The following is a 19625-nucleotide window of genomic DNA, read 5'->3' on the forward strand; positions in this document are numbered from 1 at the left end:
GGGCCATGACGACGATGGCAGTTTTGTCAAAAAGAAAAGGGGGAAATGTGGGGAAAAGAAAGAGAAATCAGATTGTTACTGTGTCTGTGTAGAAAGAGATAGACATAGGAGACTCCATTTTGTTCTGTACTAAGAAAAATTCTTCTGCCTTGGGATGCGTTAATCTATAACCTTACCCCCAACCCCCTGCTCTCTGAAACATGTGCTGTGTCAACTCAGGGTTAAATGGATTAAGGGCGGTGCAAGATGTGCTTTGTTAAACAGATGCTTGAAGACAGCATGCTTGTTAAGAGTCATCACCACTCCCTAATCTCAAGTACCCAGGGACACAAACAGGGCCGAAGGCCAAAGGCCGCAGGGACCTCTGCCTAGGAAAACCAGAGACCTTTGTTCTCGTGTTTATCTGCTGACCTTCTCTCCACTATTATCCTATGACCCTGCCACATCCCCCTCTCTGAGAAACACCCAAGAATGATCAATAAATACTTAAAAAAAAATTAAAAAAAAATAAACTTTGCATTTCCAATAAATAAATAAATAAATAAATAAAAATAAAAATAAAAATTGCAGTGTAGCAGCAGTATAGCATGGTGAGTGCAACAGTGGAAACAGGTACAGGTAAATGGGTAGCCTGGAAAGGCACTTGCTGTCGTATGGAGCAGTGAGGAAAGTCTTCACAGAGGAAAGGATGCTGACCAGCAGGCTTGAGAGATGAGAAAAAAATGTACAGAAAGATAGATTGGGAAAGGGAGACCTGGGAAAGGTACATGCCAAGATACAGAGACCTAAAAGAGCACAGTGTATTTTGAGTCAACTGTGAGCAGCTCATCACTTAACGTGAGTGGGAAGTCGAAAGAGAGAGAGGCAGGAGTCAGATGTGAAAGCTTTTGTATGGAAAATGAAGGCATTTATTTAGATCTCATTCTGTAAGTGACTATCAGCCTTTGATGGATGTTAAGCAGAAGAGTGACATGATCTTTGGGGGCAGTGCAGAAACTGTTTTAATAGGGGAAGAATCAGCGTCACATCACGACTTGTTGGGCAAAAGGAAAATGGAAAGAAGTTAGGGGAGAAGTTGAGAATTTCTATGTTTCGCTTTATATACTTTCAGGAAATTAGGTTACATCTAGACTTTTCCCAGAATGTTTTTCTTTTCTTTTCTTTGAGATGGGGTCTCACTCTGTCGCCCAGGGTGGGGTGTAGTTGGCACAATCTCAGCTCACTGCAGCCTCGTCGGCCCGGGCTGAAGCGATCCTCCCACCTCAGCTTCCCGAGTCACTGGGATTATAGGCACATGCCACCGCACCAGCTAATTTTTTTGATACTTTTTGTAGAGACCGGGTTTCGCCATGTTGCTTAGGCTGATCTCAAACTCCTGGGCTCAAGCGATGCACCTGCCTCTGCCTCCTAAAGTGCTGGGATTATAGGAGTGTGCCACTGTGCTTGACCAAGTTTTCCCAGAATTTAATATGTTGAAGGGAATAGTAGAAGGTGATTTGGAGCCAATATACAAAGTTTCTGAAGAAATTGTATTATTCAGTCTTTATTATAAAGTATTCATTAACTGTGCCTATATGGTCTTTCAGGCAAACAGATTTTTATTTTGTGTTAAAATGCTACAACAAGCAGCATATAGAAGTCTATTGGGGACGTGGCATTGATGAGGCAGACAGCTGCAGCCATGTTTTATTTTCCAATTAAAGTGGCACATATGATAATAAACTGCAGAGGCAGCAGAATGAAATATTTAAACTTTTTTACAGTTAATATCCTGCCAAGAAAATCTCAGATAACAGTGTTATTTTAGGGGAATTGGGTGGACGGTATAATCTGTATAAAAGGAGCCTCCTTTAAATATGAGTTTTAGAAGTGAATGTTCTATGTAACCTAATTGTGGCATGTTGCTTACTTTTGTGCTTATTTATGATTAAATCTTAGACTTGGTAGTCTTTGGTGGGTATTATTCTACCTTCCAGAAGAATGTATTGGTATGCCAACTTATTTTTGTAATATAGAGTCCTGGGTCTGGTGCTGCCTGTGTATTGTGAATGTACTCTGTATCTGACTGCATAACCAGACCCCTAATATCAGATGTTCTGCCTCATGTTTATTTGGGAATATCCTAACATCTTGGGGATGTGACTTACTTAGCTAATTTGCTAACATCCATAAGCTGTGTGCTCTTAGCCTGTTAGTATTGTAGCCCATCAAAAAGTTCTTTTTTTTTTTTTTTTTGAGACAGAGTTTTGCTCTTGTTGCCTAGGCTGAAGTGCAATGGCGTGATCTTGGCTCACTGCAACCTCCGCCTCCCAGGTTCAAGCAATTCTTCTGCCTCAGTTCCCATGTAGCAGGGATTACAGGCACGCACCACCATGCCTGGTTAATTTTGTATTTTTAGTAGAGACATGGTTTCAACATGTTGGTTGGGCTAGTCTTGAACTCCCAACCTCAGGTGATCCACCTACCTTGGCCTTCCAAAGAGCTGGGATTATAGGTGTGAGCCACCGTGCCTGGCCTCCATCAAAAAGTTCCGACTCTGATCAGGAAATTAATGTTAACATCTTAGCAAAAAGGATCCAGAAGCATCAAAGGAGGGAGTTCTTGCCAAGAGTACATAGAGATGTCCAGAAGGAAAGTTGACATTACTTGATAGTGTGACTTTATAGTAAACATGAAGGAGGAACTGCAGAAATGAAGGACCACGATGACCTTGGAACAACTGGAGGTTCCTTTCTGAAAGGCCCAATGATATTGACTATAATGAAACTTGATTTGTATTTGAAAAGATGTTTTTATACTCTTGTCACAAAGTTTTTTTCTTTTTTGAAGTTCCTTTCATTCTTTTGAAGGGTTAATTCCTTACTATTTTCTGCTTTGACACAGAAATCTCCTGCAAAGAAGCTGAGCCATGCAATTAGTAAATCTTTGGGGTGTGTACCCACGAGAGAACCCCCGCATCCTGTTTTTCCTGAGCAACCAGAGAAACCACTTGACCTTGCACATATAGTGTAAGTATACCCCTGGATGTGCATGTGGATCACACTGAAATGGGGGCCTTGTGAAATTCCTGTGGATCAAAACCAGGGATCACTTAACATGAACATTCAACTTCTCGGGTTTTTACTTTCTTTTGGGGGAACTTAAGACTTCAAGCTTTCTGCTCTGTAAATCACCGTTAAGTGTCCACATGGAAATCTAGCTCCTGATTGCTGAAGCCTGAGTAATATGGCAGCCTCCAGAAACATGAGCCCATTGAAGAGCCATTATTGTTCTGGTTTTAGCTGGGCTGCCTTTTGTGGTTTTGGGTTCATTCCTTAAATCAGTGGTGGAGATCTTTTTCTCTACAGCAGTAATGCCCATAGGGACTTAAATTAATGTAGACAACATGGAAATGAAAATCAACTTAATTTGCTGTTTTTTGTATTGAGGGAAAATTAGGAAACATAAGACTATATTCTACAAATAAAACTGGTATTTTGTATGTATTTATTTATATGTATTTAGTTGAATATTCATGCTAGTAAAGCAAAGCTAGAGGAGAACAATCAAGTTGAGAAATAGAGAAAGAACAAAGTAGGGAGGAAGAGAAACAGTGAAGGGTAAGATTCAGCCTGTAAACTGCTTTCTTCACTCTGAATTAAATGATGATACTATGCTTCCCTGATGAATAAATTTGGTAGAGTTTTGGATCACGAATCTTTATCAGGTGTCAGAAGTTTTTCTGTTGGAGTGGGCATTCATTTTCTTTCACCTCCCTGATGGAAGGTAGTTTGACTAAATGAGCTCTAGAGAATCTTGATCTTTTTTCCTTTTTTCTTTCAATTATTTAGATACCTGTTTATATTTATTAAAATAATCCATGCATGTGAATTACAAATTCATTCATCCAGAAGAGCTTATAATGAATGCAACATACCCTCCCACACTTCACTGTCCTTTGGGTTTTAAATCTACTAATAGTTATCTCTGTATTTCTAAATAATATGTTTGGAGCACCATTTCTTGACTTATCAGTTTTAGACATTATTATCATTATTATTTTTTGAGACAGGGTCTCGCTTTGTCACCTAGTCTGGAGTGCAGTGGTGTGATCTCGGCTCACTGCAGCCTCCACCTCCCAGGTTCAAGTGATCCTCCCACTTCAGCCTCACAAGTAGCTGGGACTATAGGTGCAGGCCACCATGCTCAGCTAATTTTTTTTTAATTTTTAGTAGAGACGGTGTTTTGCCATGTTGCCTAGGCTGGTCTTGAACTCTGGGTTCAAGTGATCCACCTGCCTCAGCCTCCCAAAGTGCTGGGATTACAGGCATGAGCCACTGCGCCCAGCCAGTTTAGACATTATTGACTTACTTTTGTGGTGTAATGAATCAACCTCATCTCTAACTCTACATACCAACCCATCCCTGTTTTTCATAATTATATCACCATTTTCAAGTTGGTTACCTTTTTAATTTTAAATAATATTTTAAAAACTCTATTTCTTAATAACTTCTTTTTGACTTCCACTTTGTAAACAGAAAATTAGCACCTTCTGTCTACTTTTCCTTTGCCTCCTAACGTCTGCCATCTGTGCCCTTATTTTCATGTTGTCAAAGCTGAGAATATTTCTATTCTCTTCGATAACCATAACTAAGTCTTCTGAGATTGATCAAGGGTTAAATCTAATAAAGCCAAATAATGGCATTTACAGTTAGTATCCTTCATTACACAGTCACATAGTGTGCTGCGATTCTGTGGATCCTTTTGTGCAGTTACTCTCATTGGAGTTCACTGGGCTCTTCTTTCTTACCTACCATTGATTACTGAAAATCATTCCTATTGAATTTTTAACTGGATTGATTTTCTTGTACAGTTGTTGTTTTTCCTGTGGTTTCTCATTGCTTTCTTCTTCTTGGGAAAAAAGATGTCTCCCACTCCTACACAGTGTTCCATAGCACAGTTTATCTGTTCCCCATAATGCAATTTTTTTTTTGTTAAATCTGTTAACCTTTTTCCCTTTTGGGTCGTGTTTTTCCTTGCCTGCCTCTCAACATTATAGTGGTTTTCTCCTTACTTTTTTCTTTAGGTTTTAAAGATGGCCCTTTCACATATGTCTTTAATTCATTTGGAATGGATTTTTGTGTGTGATGTGATGTAGAATATCCAGTTCTCTTCCCCAGCCCCTCGCTTTCTGCATTTGAATAATAACTTGTCTCAGGGTCATTCATTAGATAATTCAACATTTCGCCACTGACTACAATGCCACCATTGTCAAAAATGAAGTTTCCAAATATGCACAGGCTGGCTTCTGGTTTCTTTATTCTGCTCCTTTGGTCAAATTGTCCATCCTTATGCCAATATCTCACTGTCTTAATTACCATAAGGAACTAAGTAATCTACTTTTTCTGGAGTGTCATGTCTATTATTAGCTCTTTGCTCTTTCATATAAAGTTTAGACTCATCTTATTGAGTTCCTCATAACATTTTGTTGAGATTTTTGATCAGAGATTCACTGAATCTAAAGATCAAATTGGGGAGAATTGACATCCTTCTGGTATTAAAGCTTTCATTCCATGAATGTGTCTTTGCATTTATTTAAATATCTTTTTATACCTTTAAGTAAAGTTTTATAATTGTTCCCCAGGAAAGTCTTTATATATTAGGTTAACTCTCATGTCACTTAACATTTGTAATTGCTGTTACAAAAAGTATCAGTAGTGTCCTTTTTCCTACAGCTATTTAAGATATACTTTACATGCAATAAAATACACCTACTTTAAGTGTACAATTCGATGTGTTTTGGTAAGCGTATGCTGTTATGCAAATGGAATATTTTCTGAATTATATTTCTTAACAGTTTGTTACTAGTGTATGGAAATGCAAATAGTTTTTGTATTTTAGTCCACTGTCTATGTAGTCATCTTGCTTCAATTGTTCGTTAATTCTGGTACCTTATACTCAGATTCTTTTGAATTTTCTATAAATAATTATATAATCGGCAAATAATGACTGCTTTGTGTCTTCCCTTCTGTACCTTATACTTTTGAAAATTAATCATACTTTTTGCAGGGCTAGCAGCATACTATGCTGGCTAGCCCCTCCGGTGCAATACTGAATAGAAGTGGTTTAGAAGGCATTTTTGTGTTATTATTAATCCCACAGAGAATGCTTTCAGCATTCATTTAGTATGTTATTTGATGAAGGTTTTGTAGAAACTATTTATCGGGTTTAAGAGGTTCCCTTTTATATCTAGTTTGCTAGAAATAAAAATGCTTTCTTTTTGTCATGAATGGATGCTGAATTTTATCAAAGAGTTTTTCTGTATTGAGATGATTATATGATTTTCTCTATTGATGATCAAAGACTTTTTCTTTATTCTGTTATTGTAGTGAATTACATTAATTGTTTTTTAGCATCATCTTTACCTTCCCAGAATAAATCTGAGTTGGCCATTGTTTGAATACACTGCTAGGTTTTGTTTGCTAATATTTTGTTTAGATTTTGGCTATGTTTTTGAGTGAAACTGGCCTGTAACTTCCCTTGACTTGGGGGTTATTTTTATTTTGTTGTTTTTATCACCCAGTGTGCGATTCTTGCAAAATGGGGGAGCATTCTCTCTTTTCATATTTTTGGAAGAGCTTGTTCAAGATTTGGAAGGGTTATTTTCTTTGTAAATTTTTTATGAAACTCACTAATGGAGCCATCTAAGCCTAAAGATTTCTTTGTGGGAAGATTTTTAACTGGTAATTCCATTTTTAAAAAACAATTAGACTATTTTTATTGTTTATTTATTTTTGAAGTTACCTTGGAGTATTTTGTATTGGTAGGAATTTATTAATTTTCTCTCAATTTTAAAGGTTATTGATACAACGTTTATAATATTTTATTGTCTTTGTAAGTCCACAGTATGTGTGCTAATGAGCCTTTTTTATTTCCACTCTCGTGTATTTATGGCATTTTTTCTTTCTCTTTTTTTTTGAGACAGAGTCTCAGTCTGTCGCCAGGCTGGAGTGCAGTGGCAATCTCAGCTCACTGCAACCTCCCCCTCCCGGGTTCAAGTGATTCTTCTGCCTCAGCCTCCTGAGTAGCTGGGACTACAGGCATGCGCTAGCACGCCCAGCTAATTTTTGTAATTTTGGTAGAGATGGGGTTTCACCATGTTGGCCAGAATAGTCTTGATCTCTTGACCTCTTGATCCACCCCCTCTTGGCCTCCCAAAGTGCTGGGATTACAGGCGTGAGCCACTGTGCCCAGACTCCTTTTCTAATTTCTTTAAAGGCATGGTTAGCTTACTCATTTCAGGTTTTTTTATTTTTTTATTTTTTCCCCCTAGTAGAAGCATTTAAGGCTGTAAATGTATCTGAACCCTATCTGGGTATTACCCAAGTTTTACTGTATAATATTTTTTGTTGTTTACTTCTAAATATTTCCCAAGTTATGTTAGGATTCTTCTTTGAGAAGTATACTTTCTTAATTTCCAAACATATAGAGGTTTTCTAGTTGCCTTTTTGTTATTAATTTATAACTTACTTTTAATCTGGAAAATGGTCTGTATTTTTCAGTTTTTTAAAATTGGTTAAGACATTTGTTATTACCATCATTACTATGATATGTGGACTTTTCCCACCATTTTATTTGTGCTATTTATCATATTTTTTAAAATTCCCCTTTATGGAAATGTCCCACTCGAGTCACCTTTTCCCCTATAGATAACCATTCTAATGTGCTTGTCGTGTATGTTTTTGTTAGCATACGTTCTTTAAAAGTATTATTCTGTATGTCCCTTTAAGATATTTATTTATGGCTGGGCATGGTGGCTTACACCTGTAATCCCAGCAGTTTGGGAGGCCAAGGTGGGTGGATCATCTGAGGTCAGGAGTTTGAGACCAGCCTGGCCAACATGGTGAAATCCTGTCTCTACTGAAAATACAAAAATTAGCCAGGCGTGGCGGCCAGTGCCTGTAATCCCGGCTACTCGGGAGGCTGAGGCAGAAGACTCACTTGAACTTGAGAGGCAGAGGTTGCGGTGAGCTGAGATCGCGCCATTGCACTCCAGCCTGGGTGACAAGGGTGAAACTCTGTCTCAATTTAAAAAAAAAAAAAAAAAAAAAAAAATATATATATATATATATATATATATATATATGCTGTTGTGAACAGCATTTTACCTGTCCGTTCTCCCTGAGGTGGACACGTTGGTTGCTTTCAGACCTCTGCCTCCACATATAATGCCACAGTGTATGGCATGTTTCCCCCATGGAGCTGCATGAGAGTTTCTATGTATTAATATCTAGGATACAGTTCTGGGGTCAAAAGTTCTGTGAATCCTGACCAGGAGAAGTATGTTGGAGAATCCAGTAGTTTTAGCATAGAATTTCACTTAATCTCTTCGTTTTCATTCAGGCTCCATACCCCTGCCTCCACCTGGGGCTCCTGAGCTCAGGGGCTTTCTGCTTAGTTTGACTTGAGAGTAACCTCTGGTTTTCTGGTGGGCCTAGAAAGGAGTAGTCATCTGGCTATGTGGTGTTGGGAGTGTGGCTGGAGGTGGTGGGGATTGGGTGGGAATTTGCTGCTTCTTATCCATTCTTTCAACGAGTCCTCTTACCTTAATGCAGCCTCTCACCCCTCCTTCAGAGGTTCCAGGCCTTTCTGTGGCTCCACTTTCCCTGTCTTTGGGTGAACCTGACTTCACATTTCTTCTGTTTAAAAAGCCCTCCCCATAACGAGTTTTCTGTTAGAAATTTAAGTAGAAATGCAGCTGGGACTGAGAGCTAAGAATTAGAACTTGGATTTTTCCTTATTAATTCTTATTTTATTATATATATTTGCCTTGGATTTTTTTTTTTTTTTTTTTGAGACGGAATTTCGCTCTTGTTGCCCAGGCTGGAGTGCAATGGAGCGATCTCGGCTCACTGCAACTTCCACCTCCCGGGTTCAAGCGATTCTCCTGCCTCAGCCTCCCAAGTAGCTGAGATTACAGGCATGTGCCACCATCCCCAGCTAATTTTATATTTTTAGTAGAGGTGAGGTTTCACAATGTTGGCCAGGCTGGTCTTGAACTCCCGACCTCAGGTGATCCACCTGCCTCAGCCTCCTAGGATTACAGGTGTGAGCCACTGCGCCCAGCCTGGATCTTTTTTTAAAAATGAATAAAACATTGTAGATAAAACTGTGGTCTCCTGTGTCCCTCTTCCTCATCTAATCACCCTTTCCTTCTCCTAAAAGGTAGCCACTAACATTTGTTTGGTATTCATGATTTTATACTTTTTAAAATACTTTTATTAGATATTTATACATCTATAAAAATCAGATATGTTAAAACTATATAAATGGTCTTCTCTACATATCGTTCTGTAAGTTTATTACTTTATTAAGTAATATGTTTTTGAAATTTATCCAAAATCTCCAGTGGTATTCTATTGAATGACTTTACCACGAGTAATTCATTCATCATTGCTGGACATTATTTCCAGTTTTTCACTATAGCCTACAGTGCTGCTTTGAGCATTCCTGTAAGGAGAAATCCTGTAAGGTAGGAGGCTAACTACTGGGTCCTGGGATATGAATATTACATATTCAGGATAGCGCGAGTAATAATATAGTAGCAGATTAACCACCAAATCTCAGTGGTTCAGCTCATAAATGTTTATTTGTTACTCACACCCAGTCCGTTGTGGATTGGAATGACTGGAGCAGCCAACCTGGGCAGTGGCTCGATGGTGTAGGCTGCTTTACTCTTCTGGCTCCACCATCTTCACACGAGCCCTCCTCATTGCTGCAGCAGGGGAAGAAAGCGTAGGGACAGCTCAGAGCCATTCTTCTGTGCTTTGGTTCAGAAATGACACATACCACCTGCCTCACAGCCCCACCTAATTTCAAGCCTGAATAGCCTTCTGTGTACCTAGGGAGGAGAGGAGAACCAGATACTGGTCAGCTGTAGTAACTTGTTCTACAAATGTCTTCAACTCTACAAGATACTACCTAGAATTCAGATTTTATAGTTTAACTATTTATCAGTCCGAATTACTCCCAAGCCAAGAATATAGTCAGCAGACCACCCCCCGCCACAAAAAAAAAAAAAAAAAAAAAAAAAAGCTCTGGTAGATTCTCTTTCAGATTTAGATGAGATGTTGAGCAGTTAATCCTATTTAGTTTGACTAGATAACTTTTGAGGATCCTTTCAACTTTGAGTTTCTATGTCTTACAGATTTTTTTTTCTGTATTCAATACGTGTTAATGGTTCCCAAACTTGGCTGATACCAAGATCAATCAGAAGGCCTTAAAAAGTACAGAAGGGCCGGGCACGGTGGCTCATGCCTGTGATCCCAGCACTTTGGGAGGCTGAGGCAGGCGGATCACCTGAGGTCCGGAGCTCAAGACCAGCCTGGCCAACATGGAGAAACCTCATCTCTACTAAAAATACAAAATTAGCTGGGTGTGGTGGTGCATGCCTGTAATCCCAGCTACTCGGGAGGCTGAGGCAGGAGAATTGCTTGAACCTGGGAGGTGGAGGTTGTGGTGAGCCAAGATCACGCCATTGCACTCCAGCCTGGGCAAGAAGAGGGAAACTCTGTCTCAAAAAAAAAAAAAAAAAAAAAAAAAAGTACAGATGACCAAGTTACTTCCATTCTAGGTCAACTTAACCATAATTCTGGAAGTGGCCTAAGAATCCACCTTTTGAAAAAGTTCCCTAATACATCTGATCAGTTTACAGAACCACTGCATTAGGAGGACATAAAGAGTTTTAGTTATATGAAAGCAAACTAAAAATTCAACACTAAGTATTAAGAAATGTTCAGAGTGCAATGCGGAGTACAAATACAAACATATGAGTAGCAGTTCTTTTTTTTTTTTTTTTGGAGACAGAGTCTTGCTCTGTCGCCCAGGCTGGAGTGCACTGGTGTGATCTCAGCTCACTGCAACCTCCGCTTCCCAGGCTCATGCAATTCTCATGCCTCAGCCTCCTGAGTAGCTAGGACTACAAGTGCGTGCCACCATGCCTGGCTAACTTTTTGTATTTTTTGTAGAGATGGGGTTTCGCCGTGTTGGCCTAGCTGGTCTCGAACTCCTGACCTCAAGCAATCTGCCTGCCTTGGCCACCCAAAGTGCTGAGATAACAGGCGTGAGCCACTGCACCCAGCCATGAATAGCAATTCTTAACGCTTGCTAAGATTCTTAATTATTCATTAATTCAGCAAATACTTATTGAGGACCTTCTAGCTACTCTGCAAGGTGCTAACAGTGTTCACATAGTACTTTCTGCATTTGCAAATAGGTTTGAGTGAGACTGAAGAAGCCAGTTTTATATAGTTGCAGTAGGCTAACCAGAATTTAGTTCATGAGATCCTTTTAATTGAAGGTTAATGCTGTTGATAGACTTTTCTGATAGGCTCACCAATATTTCCTTTTGTGTGTAGCCAGCAAAATAATAAATTAGTACAAATCGAAGTCTGACTCTTTAGAAAATGTGTGGACTCCAGGCCTGGTGCAGTGGCTCATGTCTGTAATCCCAGCACTTTGGGAGGCCAAGGTGGGTGGATCACCTGATGTCAGGAGTTCAAGACTAACTTAACCAATATGGTGAAACCTCGTCTCTACTAAAAATACAAAAATTAACTGGGCGTCGTGGTAGGCCCCTGTAATCCCAGCTACTTGGGAGGCTGAGGCAGGAGAATTGCTTGAACCCAGGAGGTAGAGGTTGCAGCAAGCCGAGATTGCACCACTGCACTCTAGCCTGGGCGACAGAGCAAGACTCCATCTCAAAAAAAAAAAAAGACCTCAGTTTGCCTTTCTGTAAAATGGTGTTAATAAAACCTGTCTTAATTGTCTCAGGATTTTTTTAAGATAATGTATGAGAAAGTGCTTTTAAGTGGCTAGAAAGCTATAAACTTTTAAAGTCTTTTCCTTCAAATAAAGTTAATCATGTTACAAAAATGTAAACTCCACAAAGGCCGGACTTTATCTTGTTCTCTGCCGAATTCCTATTACCTGAAATACTGCTTGGTGCATGGTAGGCACCTAAAATGTATTGAGTGAATGAATTATACCCAACGCAATTTATATACACAGGCATCTGACTCCTCCCCACCATTTATGTTTTTGCGTTTTGTTTTGGTTTTGGTTTTCTTTCAGAAAGTAATACAAGTCATGTACCTACAGTTTCCTAAAGCCACCACTAGATGTCAGGCATATTTCTTTGTGTTCCTTTCTGGGGGGTGGTGAGAATATTGAGTAAACAAGGTTTTTCAAATAAATTGCAAGACGTGTATTCAAAACAAAGCCAATTCACGTATCAGCACTCTAGCAACTTCTCTTACTTCCAGGTCTCTGAGAGAAATGAGTTGCTTCTTTTGGCAAAAACATATTTATACCACGTCTACCTCTGGATGCCTCTAACAGGCTTCCTGTGATCCGAATTCAAGCAATTTGCTCTTGCTAATTTTCTAACCACAGAGTTCTTAAGCCTAATCTCTTTAATTAGTGGTTAGTCACCATTGCATTTCAGTTTGTGTAGATTTATTTCTGAGGGGAAGCAAAACTTCCACGTGTTGGCTTAGTGTGTCTATTACCCTGAATTCTAGCGAGAAAGAGCCCAGTGTCTTCCGCTGCACACACCTGGGATTCATCTGAATAGGGGTGGGCAAACTATAGCCTGCAGGCTAAGGCCAACCTGTCCCCCATGATCTAACAAGACCTTTACATTTTTAAATGTTTGAAGAGAAATAAGAATATTTTGTAAAGTGAAACTTACATGAAAATCATGTCAGTGTCCGTAAGTAAAGTTTTATTGGGACCGGCCTCAGTGGCTCACCCAGCATTTTGGGAGGCCAAGGCGAGTGGATCACTTGAGACCAGGAGTTCAAGACCACCATGGCCAACATAGCGAAACCCCGTCTCTCCTAAAAAAAATATAAAAATAAGGCGGGTACAGTTGCATGCACCTGTAATCTCAGCTACTCAGGAGGCTGAGGCACGAGGATTGCTTGAGCCTGGGAGGCAGAGGTTGCAGTGAGCCGAGATTGTGCTTTTCCAGCCTGGGTGACATAGCAAGACTCTGTCTTAAAAAAAAAAAAAAAAAAAAAATTATTGGGACACAGCCATACTCACTCATTTTTATGTTGTTTATGGATGCTTTCGAGCTCCAGTGGCAGAATTGAGTCATTAACGACTGAGACCAAATGGCCCTTAGAGCTTATATTATTTAGTATCTGGCCCTGAAAAAGTTTGCCAACCCCTGCTCTCAAAGAAGGGTGTCTAAAAACTGCAAATTTAGGGCACTTTGTGCTTCTTTAGACTCTTTTTTCTGAATGATCATCATCTTTGGTTTGATGGCCTAAGTTGTTTTTTCACCCAGCGGTGAAGATAACACCTTTTGCTGAAGGACTCAGATAAAATTTGTTACCTAGAAACCAGACTGCCTCTTACTGACAGAAAGTCTTTTATTTGTTTCTTGCATCCTTTGCATACGTAAATATATAGCATGTTTGAACAGCTAAGCCAACCAATTTTCTCTGCACATTGCATCAAAACAGAATTAACCTAGATAATTAAAAAATACTGTTATACTGTTATTTAAATTATACTGTAATTATAAAACTGTAATTACAGTAATACTTTAATGTGGCTCTAATTTGTTCTATTTTAACTGCTCTTCTGTTTAATACTGACTTAGACTCTGTGTATACATTACTTTGATATGAACTTAAAAAAATCTGTTCTCTTTGTTGTTTTTTTCCTATACCTCATAAATCTTCTTTTCGAACTTTAGACAATTATGCTTTAAGTATCGGTGCTATCAGTGCTTATGAACTTTTTGGTAAAACACAAATATGCTTGTTTTCTACTTATTCATAACAACTTTAAATATATCAGCAGAATTCACCAGACCAGGAATAATATAAGACCATTTGTAACCCTGTGGAAGAACAAGTCTAACTTCTTGTTTATGTTGTTTAATTATTAAAGCACATTTTTGTGACACTTCTTTTAAAATGATGGATGAGTCTGGAGTTAAAAATGGCTTTTGTGACAAGGGCACTTATGGTGAATTGCCTTGCTGTTTACAGCCATTTTTAATTGTTTTGTTTGTTTGTTTGAGATGGAGTCTTGCTCTGTCGCCCAGGCTGGAGTACGGTGGCAGAATCTCAGCTCACTGCAACTTCCACCTCCCGGATTCAAACAGTTGTGCTGCCTCAGTCACCCGAGTAGCTGGGTCACACACCACACCTGGCTAATTTTTGTATGTTTAGTAGAGACGGGGTTTCACCATGTTGGCCAGGCTGGTCTCAAACTCCTGACCTCGTCATCCACCCGCCTCAGCCTCCCAAAGTGCTGGGATTACAGGCGAGAGCCACTGCCGCTAGCCTACAACTTTAATAAGCCAATTTTTTTTTTTTCTGAAGAGAGTTATTAATTGGTTTTATTGTATTCTCCAATTATCGGATGTTACAGAATTCATAATATTGATAAGTTAGTCCAGGTTGAAACACTGTCTTCCACGGTATTTATTGAATGTGTATTGTGAGTTGGGCTTTCTTCTTTTGATGGGAGGTTAGAGTCTTATTTGAGGAAACTGACAAGATGATACTTTTTTCTTAGACCTCTAGGTGAATCTGATGTTCCAATTGCTTGAAAGGTGTATCAGATTCATTCTAGGTATCTTGATCTCCTGAGACTGAACCTGTTTGGAAGATTGTAATCTTGAACCATTTCTGACAGGTAAATATGCAGGTTGAGCATCTCAAATCTGAAAATTCAAAATCTGGAATGCTCCAAAATCCGAAACTTTTTGAGTGCCGACATGACACTCCAAGGAAATGCTCATTGGTGCATCTCAGACTGTAGATTTTTGGAATTCGCATGGTCAACCAGGGTAAATAGAATGCAAATATTCCAAAATCCAAAATATGAAACACTCTGGTCCCAAGCATTTTGGATAAGGGATTCTCAACTTGTACTTTGATTCCTAGATATAGCTCATCTGGTATTAATTGTCTTGCATTTTGCTGTAATGATTTTTTGGGTTGTTTGTTTTTTAGAGACAGGGTCAGCACCATAAGACAGAGTGAGAAAACAAAAGTAAAAAAAAAAAAATAAAGTAGAAACAGGGTCTTGATCTGTCACCGAGGCTAAAGTTCAGTGACGTGATCACAGCTCATTGTAACCTCAAAACTCCTGGGCTCAAGAGATCCTCCTGTCTCAGCCTCCCAAGTAGCTAGGACTACAGGCACATGTCACCACGCCTGGCTAATTTTTATATTTTTTTGAAGTGATGGGGTCTTGCTATGTTGCCCACGCTAGTCTTGAACTCCTGGCCTCAAGAAGTCCTCCCACCTCAGCCTCCCATAGCACTGGATTATAGACATGAGCCACTGTGCCTGGCCTGCTGTAATGATTTTGAAAAAGTTACCGTTGGTGACATGATTTTGCTTACCAGTGGGCCATTAGGCACCTTGGGGTCTATTCAATTTGTCTTTTTGGGAAAAGAAGAGTTGCTTTTTGTTCTCCTGTATATATAGCCTAGCATGTGAAGGCCATTAGGTCACAGCTCATCTGATACTCTTTCTGTCTTGCATTTTGCTGGGATGAATTTGAAAACCTAGAAGGTGAGGAATACAGGGTTGTCTTAGGGCCTTGAGCTTCACTATGTCCTGGTATGAATGTTATCTGTTTTGCTCCGTTTCAGGCTGAAAGTCCCAGAATCATTCTTCTGAGCTTAAGGTTGCTTGCTAGCCCTGGAATTATACCTCTCCAAAAAGGAAAGAAAGAGCAAAGAGGGCTATGCATCATCCAAGACAGTCCTAGAAATAGGATAACGTTTTTGCCTGAACCTCAGTATGTATGTGTGTGTGCATGTGTGTGTGTACGTGAGTGTGAGTGTGTGTGTTGGGGTGAGGGAGACGGGAACTTGCGCTCACAAACTCACACATGTGCATATATATGTGTGGTACTTCTGTGTGTGTGTGAGAGAGAGGGATGCTCATGTGAACAGTAAATGTGATGAGTATGGTGCAGTGAGGAGAAACAGCATTATGTAATACAACAAAACTCAGAACCGTCAAGCTTTAGTCCAAGGAGGGTGATTATTTACAAGTGGCTGTGACTTTGTTCTGCTGAGTTTCACTCTGCCCTTGAGATTTTCTCACCCTGTTTGCCATTATCCTACTATAAAGCTCTCTGCTTTTAAACTCAAAGTCTCACAAAACCTCACAAATCATCATCCCTTGGTATTCTTTTTTTTTTTTATTGTGGTAAGAAAAACATAATATAAAATTAACTATCTTAATTCTTTTAAGTGTACGGTTTTTAAGCGTACAGTTCAGTAATGGCAAGTGTAATCGTATTGTTGTTAAACAGATCTTCAGAACTTTTTCCATACCCGTTAAACAGCAATGCCCTTTCCCCTCCACCCCCTGTGACCACCATTCTACTTTATGTTTCTATTAATTTGACTGCTTTACATACCTCATGTGAGTGGAATCATATGGTATTTGTCTTTTTGTGACTGGCTTATTTCACTTAGTATAATGCCCTCAAGGTTCTATATTGCGGTATCTGTGTTGCAGGGTGTGACAGGATTTCCTTCCTAAGGCTGAATGATATTCATTGTATGTAGATACCATATTTTGCTCATCCATTCATCCACCGTTGGTAAGATGTGGTACCTACATACAATGGAATATTATTTTGGGTGGCTTTCACCTCTGGGCTATTGTGAATAGTGCTGTTATGAACATGGATCTCTTGGAAACCCTGCTTTCAGTTCTTTTGTATGTATTCCTGGTAGTGGGATTGCTGGATCATATGTTCAATTTTTAATTGTTTGAGGATTCGAGGAACCCTCATACTGTTTTTTACAGAGATTGCACCATTTTATAATCTCACTAGTACCGCAAAAGAGTTCCAACTTTGCACATCCTTGCCAACACTTGTTATTCTATGTTGATTTGTTTTTATAGTAGCCATCGTAATGGGTATGGAGTAATATCTCATTGTGATTTTGATTTGTCTTTTTTTTTGAGGTCTAATTTATGTTCTGTAAAATTCACCCACTGTGACAGTTGAATTATTTTCAGTTAATTTATACAATTTTGCAACCATTGCCACCATCCTGTTTAAGAATATTTCCATCATCCAAAAAGTTCCCTCCTATCCATTTGTAGTCAATCCCAGCTCCCACTTCCAGCCCTAAGGCAATCACCAAACTACTTCCTGCTTTTTCTAGAAATTACACATAAACAGAATCATACAATATGTAGTCTTTTGTTTCTGACTTCTTTCATTTAGCATAATATTTTTGGGGTTTATCCATTTATTTCAAGAATAAATAGGTCATTCTTTTTAATGTTGAAAATACCCTTTGCATGAATAGATCACATTTCGATATCCATTCACCAGTTGATGAACATTTGGCTCATTTTTAGTTTTTGACTCTTATGAATAACGCTGCTATGAACATTCATGTCTTTCTGTAGACATATGTTTTCATTTGTCTTTAGTACATATCTGGGAGTAGAACTGCTGAGTCATGCAGTGCAAGCATATGTTTAACTTTTTTATTTTTTTTTTGGATACAGAGTTTTGCTGTTGTTGCCCAGGCTGGAGTGCAATGGCACGGTCTTTGGCTCATTGCAACTTCTGTCTCCTGGGTTCAAGTGATTCTCCTTCCTCAGCCTCCCAGATAGCTGGGATTACAGGCGCCCACCACCACGCCCAGCTAATTTTTGTATTTTTAGTAGAGACGGGGTTTCACCATGTTGGCCAGGCTGGTCTCGAACTCCTGACCTCAGGTGATCTGCTTGCCTCAGCCTCCCAAAGTGCTGGGATTACAGGCGTGAGCCACCATGCCCAGCCAAGGGTATGTTGAATATTTTAAGAAACTGCCAAACTGTTTTCTAAAGTGATGGGAGGCCGGGCACGGTGGCTCACACCTGTAATCCCAGCACTTCGGGAGTCTGGGGTGGGAGGATTGCTTGAGGCCAGGAGTTCGAGACCAGCATGAGCAACATGGCAAAACCCCGTCTCTACTTAAAAAAGATACAAAAAAATTAGCGAGGTGGGCTGATGCATGCCTGTGGTCCCAGCTACTCAGGTGGCTGAGGTAGAAGGATGACTTGAGCCTAGGAGGTTGAGGCTGCAGTGAGCCAGGATTATACCACTGCACTCCAGCCTGGATGACAGAGTGAAACCCTGTCTCAAAAAAGAAAGAAAGAAAGTGACAGGACTATTTTACAGTCCCACTAGCAATACTTAAGAGTTCCAGTCTCTCCACATTCTCATCAGCACTTGGTATATTGTCATTCTTTGGACTATAGCCATCCTAGTTAGTGAGTGGTAGGATCTTACTGTAGTTTTAATTCATATTTCCCTAATGACTAATGATATTGAGTACCTTATCATGTACATATTAACCATCCACATATCTTCTTTGGTACAGTTGTCTATTTAGATATTTTGCCTACTTAAAAATATTTACATAAACTTTTTATTTTAGTTTTAGATTTACAGAAGTTTCATAAATAGGACAGAGTTTCTATACACCCTGCACTTAGTTTCCCCTGTTGTTAACATCTTAGAAATGAAGCAGCCAGGCGCAGTGGCTCACGCCTGTAATCCCAGCACTTTGGGAGGCCGAGGCAGGTGGATCAACTGAGGTCAGGAGTTCGAGACCAGCCTGGCCAACATGGTGAAACCCCATCTCTACTAAAAATACAAAAAATTAGCCGGGCATGGTGGCGGGCTCCTGTAATCCCAGCTACTCAGGAGGCTTAGGCAGGAGAATTGCTCGGGAAGTTGTAGTGAGCCGAGATTGCATCATTGCACTCTAGCCTGAGCAAGAAGAACAAGACTCAGTCTTAAATAAATAAATAAATAAATAAATAAATAAATAAATAAATGCGTGGATATCCACTTGTCTAAGCACCAGTTGTTGAAAAGACCATTCCTCGCACCATTGAGTTGTCTTGCCATCTTTGTCAAAATCAACCGACTATAAATATGAGTTTATTTCTCAATTCTGTCCCATTGACCTATGTGTGTATCTGTCCTTATAGCTGTACCATATGATCTTGGTTACTATAACTTAACAGTAAGTTTTGAAATTGGGTAGTGTAAGTTCTCTTCTTTTTCAAAATTGTTTTGGGTATTTTAATCCTTTGCATTTCCACACACATTTTAGTCTATACCTGTCAATTTTAACAAAAGATTTTGATAGGGATTCTATTAAATCTGTTGATCAATTCCCCTCTTCTTCCTTCTCATACTCTACCTTTCTTCTCCCTTGTTTTTTTTTGGTGTGTTTGTTCTGCTTTTTGTTTTTCTTGCCTTCTGTGTTTGCATTGAGTCCTGTATAGGGCACAGTCATCTTCTATGTATAACAAATCCTTAGCAGTAGCCACAACCGTGGATATATTCCCTTTGATTCAACCCACTTTTATATCCTGCTTAATGAAAATAATGTCAATGAAAAATCCTTTTAAGATTTTTCAGCTGGGCGCGGTGACTCACGCCTGTAATCCCAGCACTTTGGGAGGCCAAGGCAGGCGGATCAGTTGAGGTCAGGAGTTGGAGACCAGCCTGGCCAACATGGTGAAACCTCATCTCTACTAAAAATACAAAAATTAGCCAGGCGTGGAGGTGGGGCCTGC

General features: G+C 39.5%; 1 protein-coding gene across 43 annotated transcripts in view; it reads left to right on the plus strand.

The window, feature by feature from the left end:
* Window positions 1-19625, plus strand: part of DTNB (dystrobrevin beta) — a 296524-nt gene that overhangs the window by 137284 nt on the left and 139615 nt on the right. For all 43 annotated transcript variants that reach the window (XM_016948165.3, XM_016948172.3, XM_016948177.3 and 40 more), the window contains one exon: window positions 2884-3008. In XM_016948165.3, coding sequence (XP_016803654.1) covers window positions 2884-3008 — 125 coding nt within the window. The remainder of the gene's footprint in view (window positions 1-2883; window positions 3009-19625) is intronic.

This window comes from Pan troglodytes, chromosome 12 (assembly GCF_028858775.2).
Source record: "Pan troglodytes isolate AG18354 chromosome 12, NHGRI_mPanTro3-v2.0_pri, whole genome shotgun sequence".
Classification (NCBI taxonomy): domain Eukaryota; kingdom Metazoa; phylum Chordata; class Mammalia; order Primates; family Hominidae; genus Pan; species Pan troglodytes.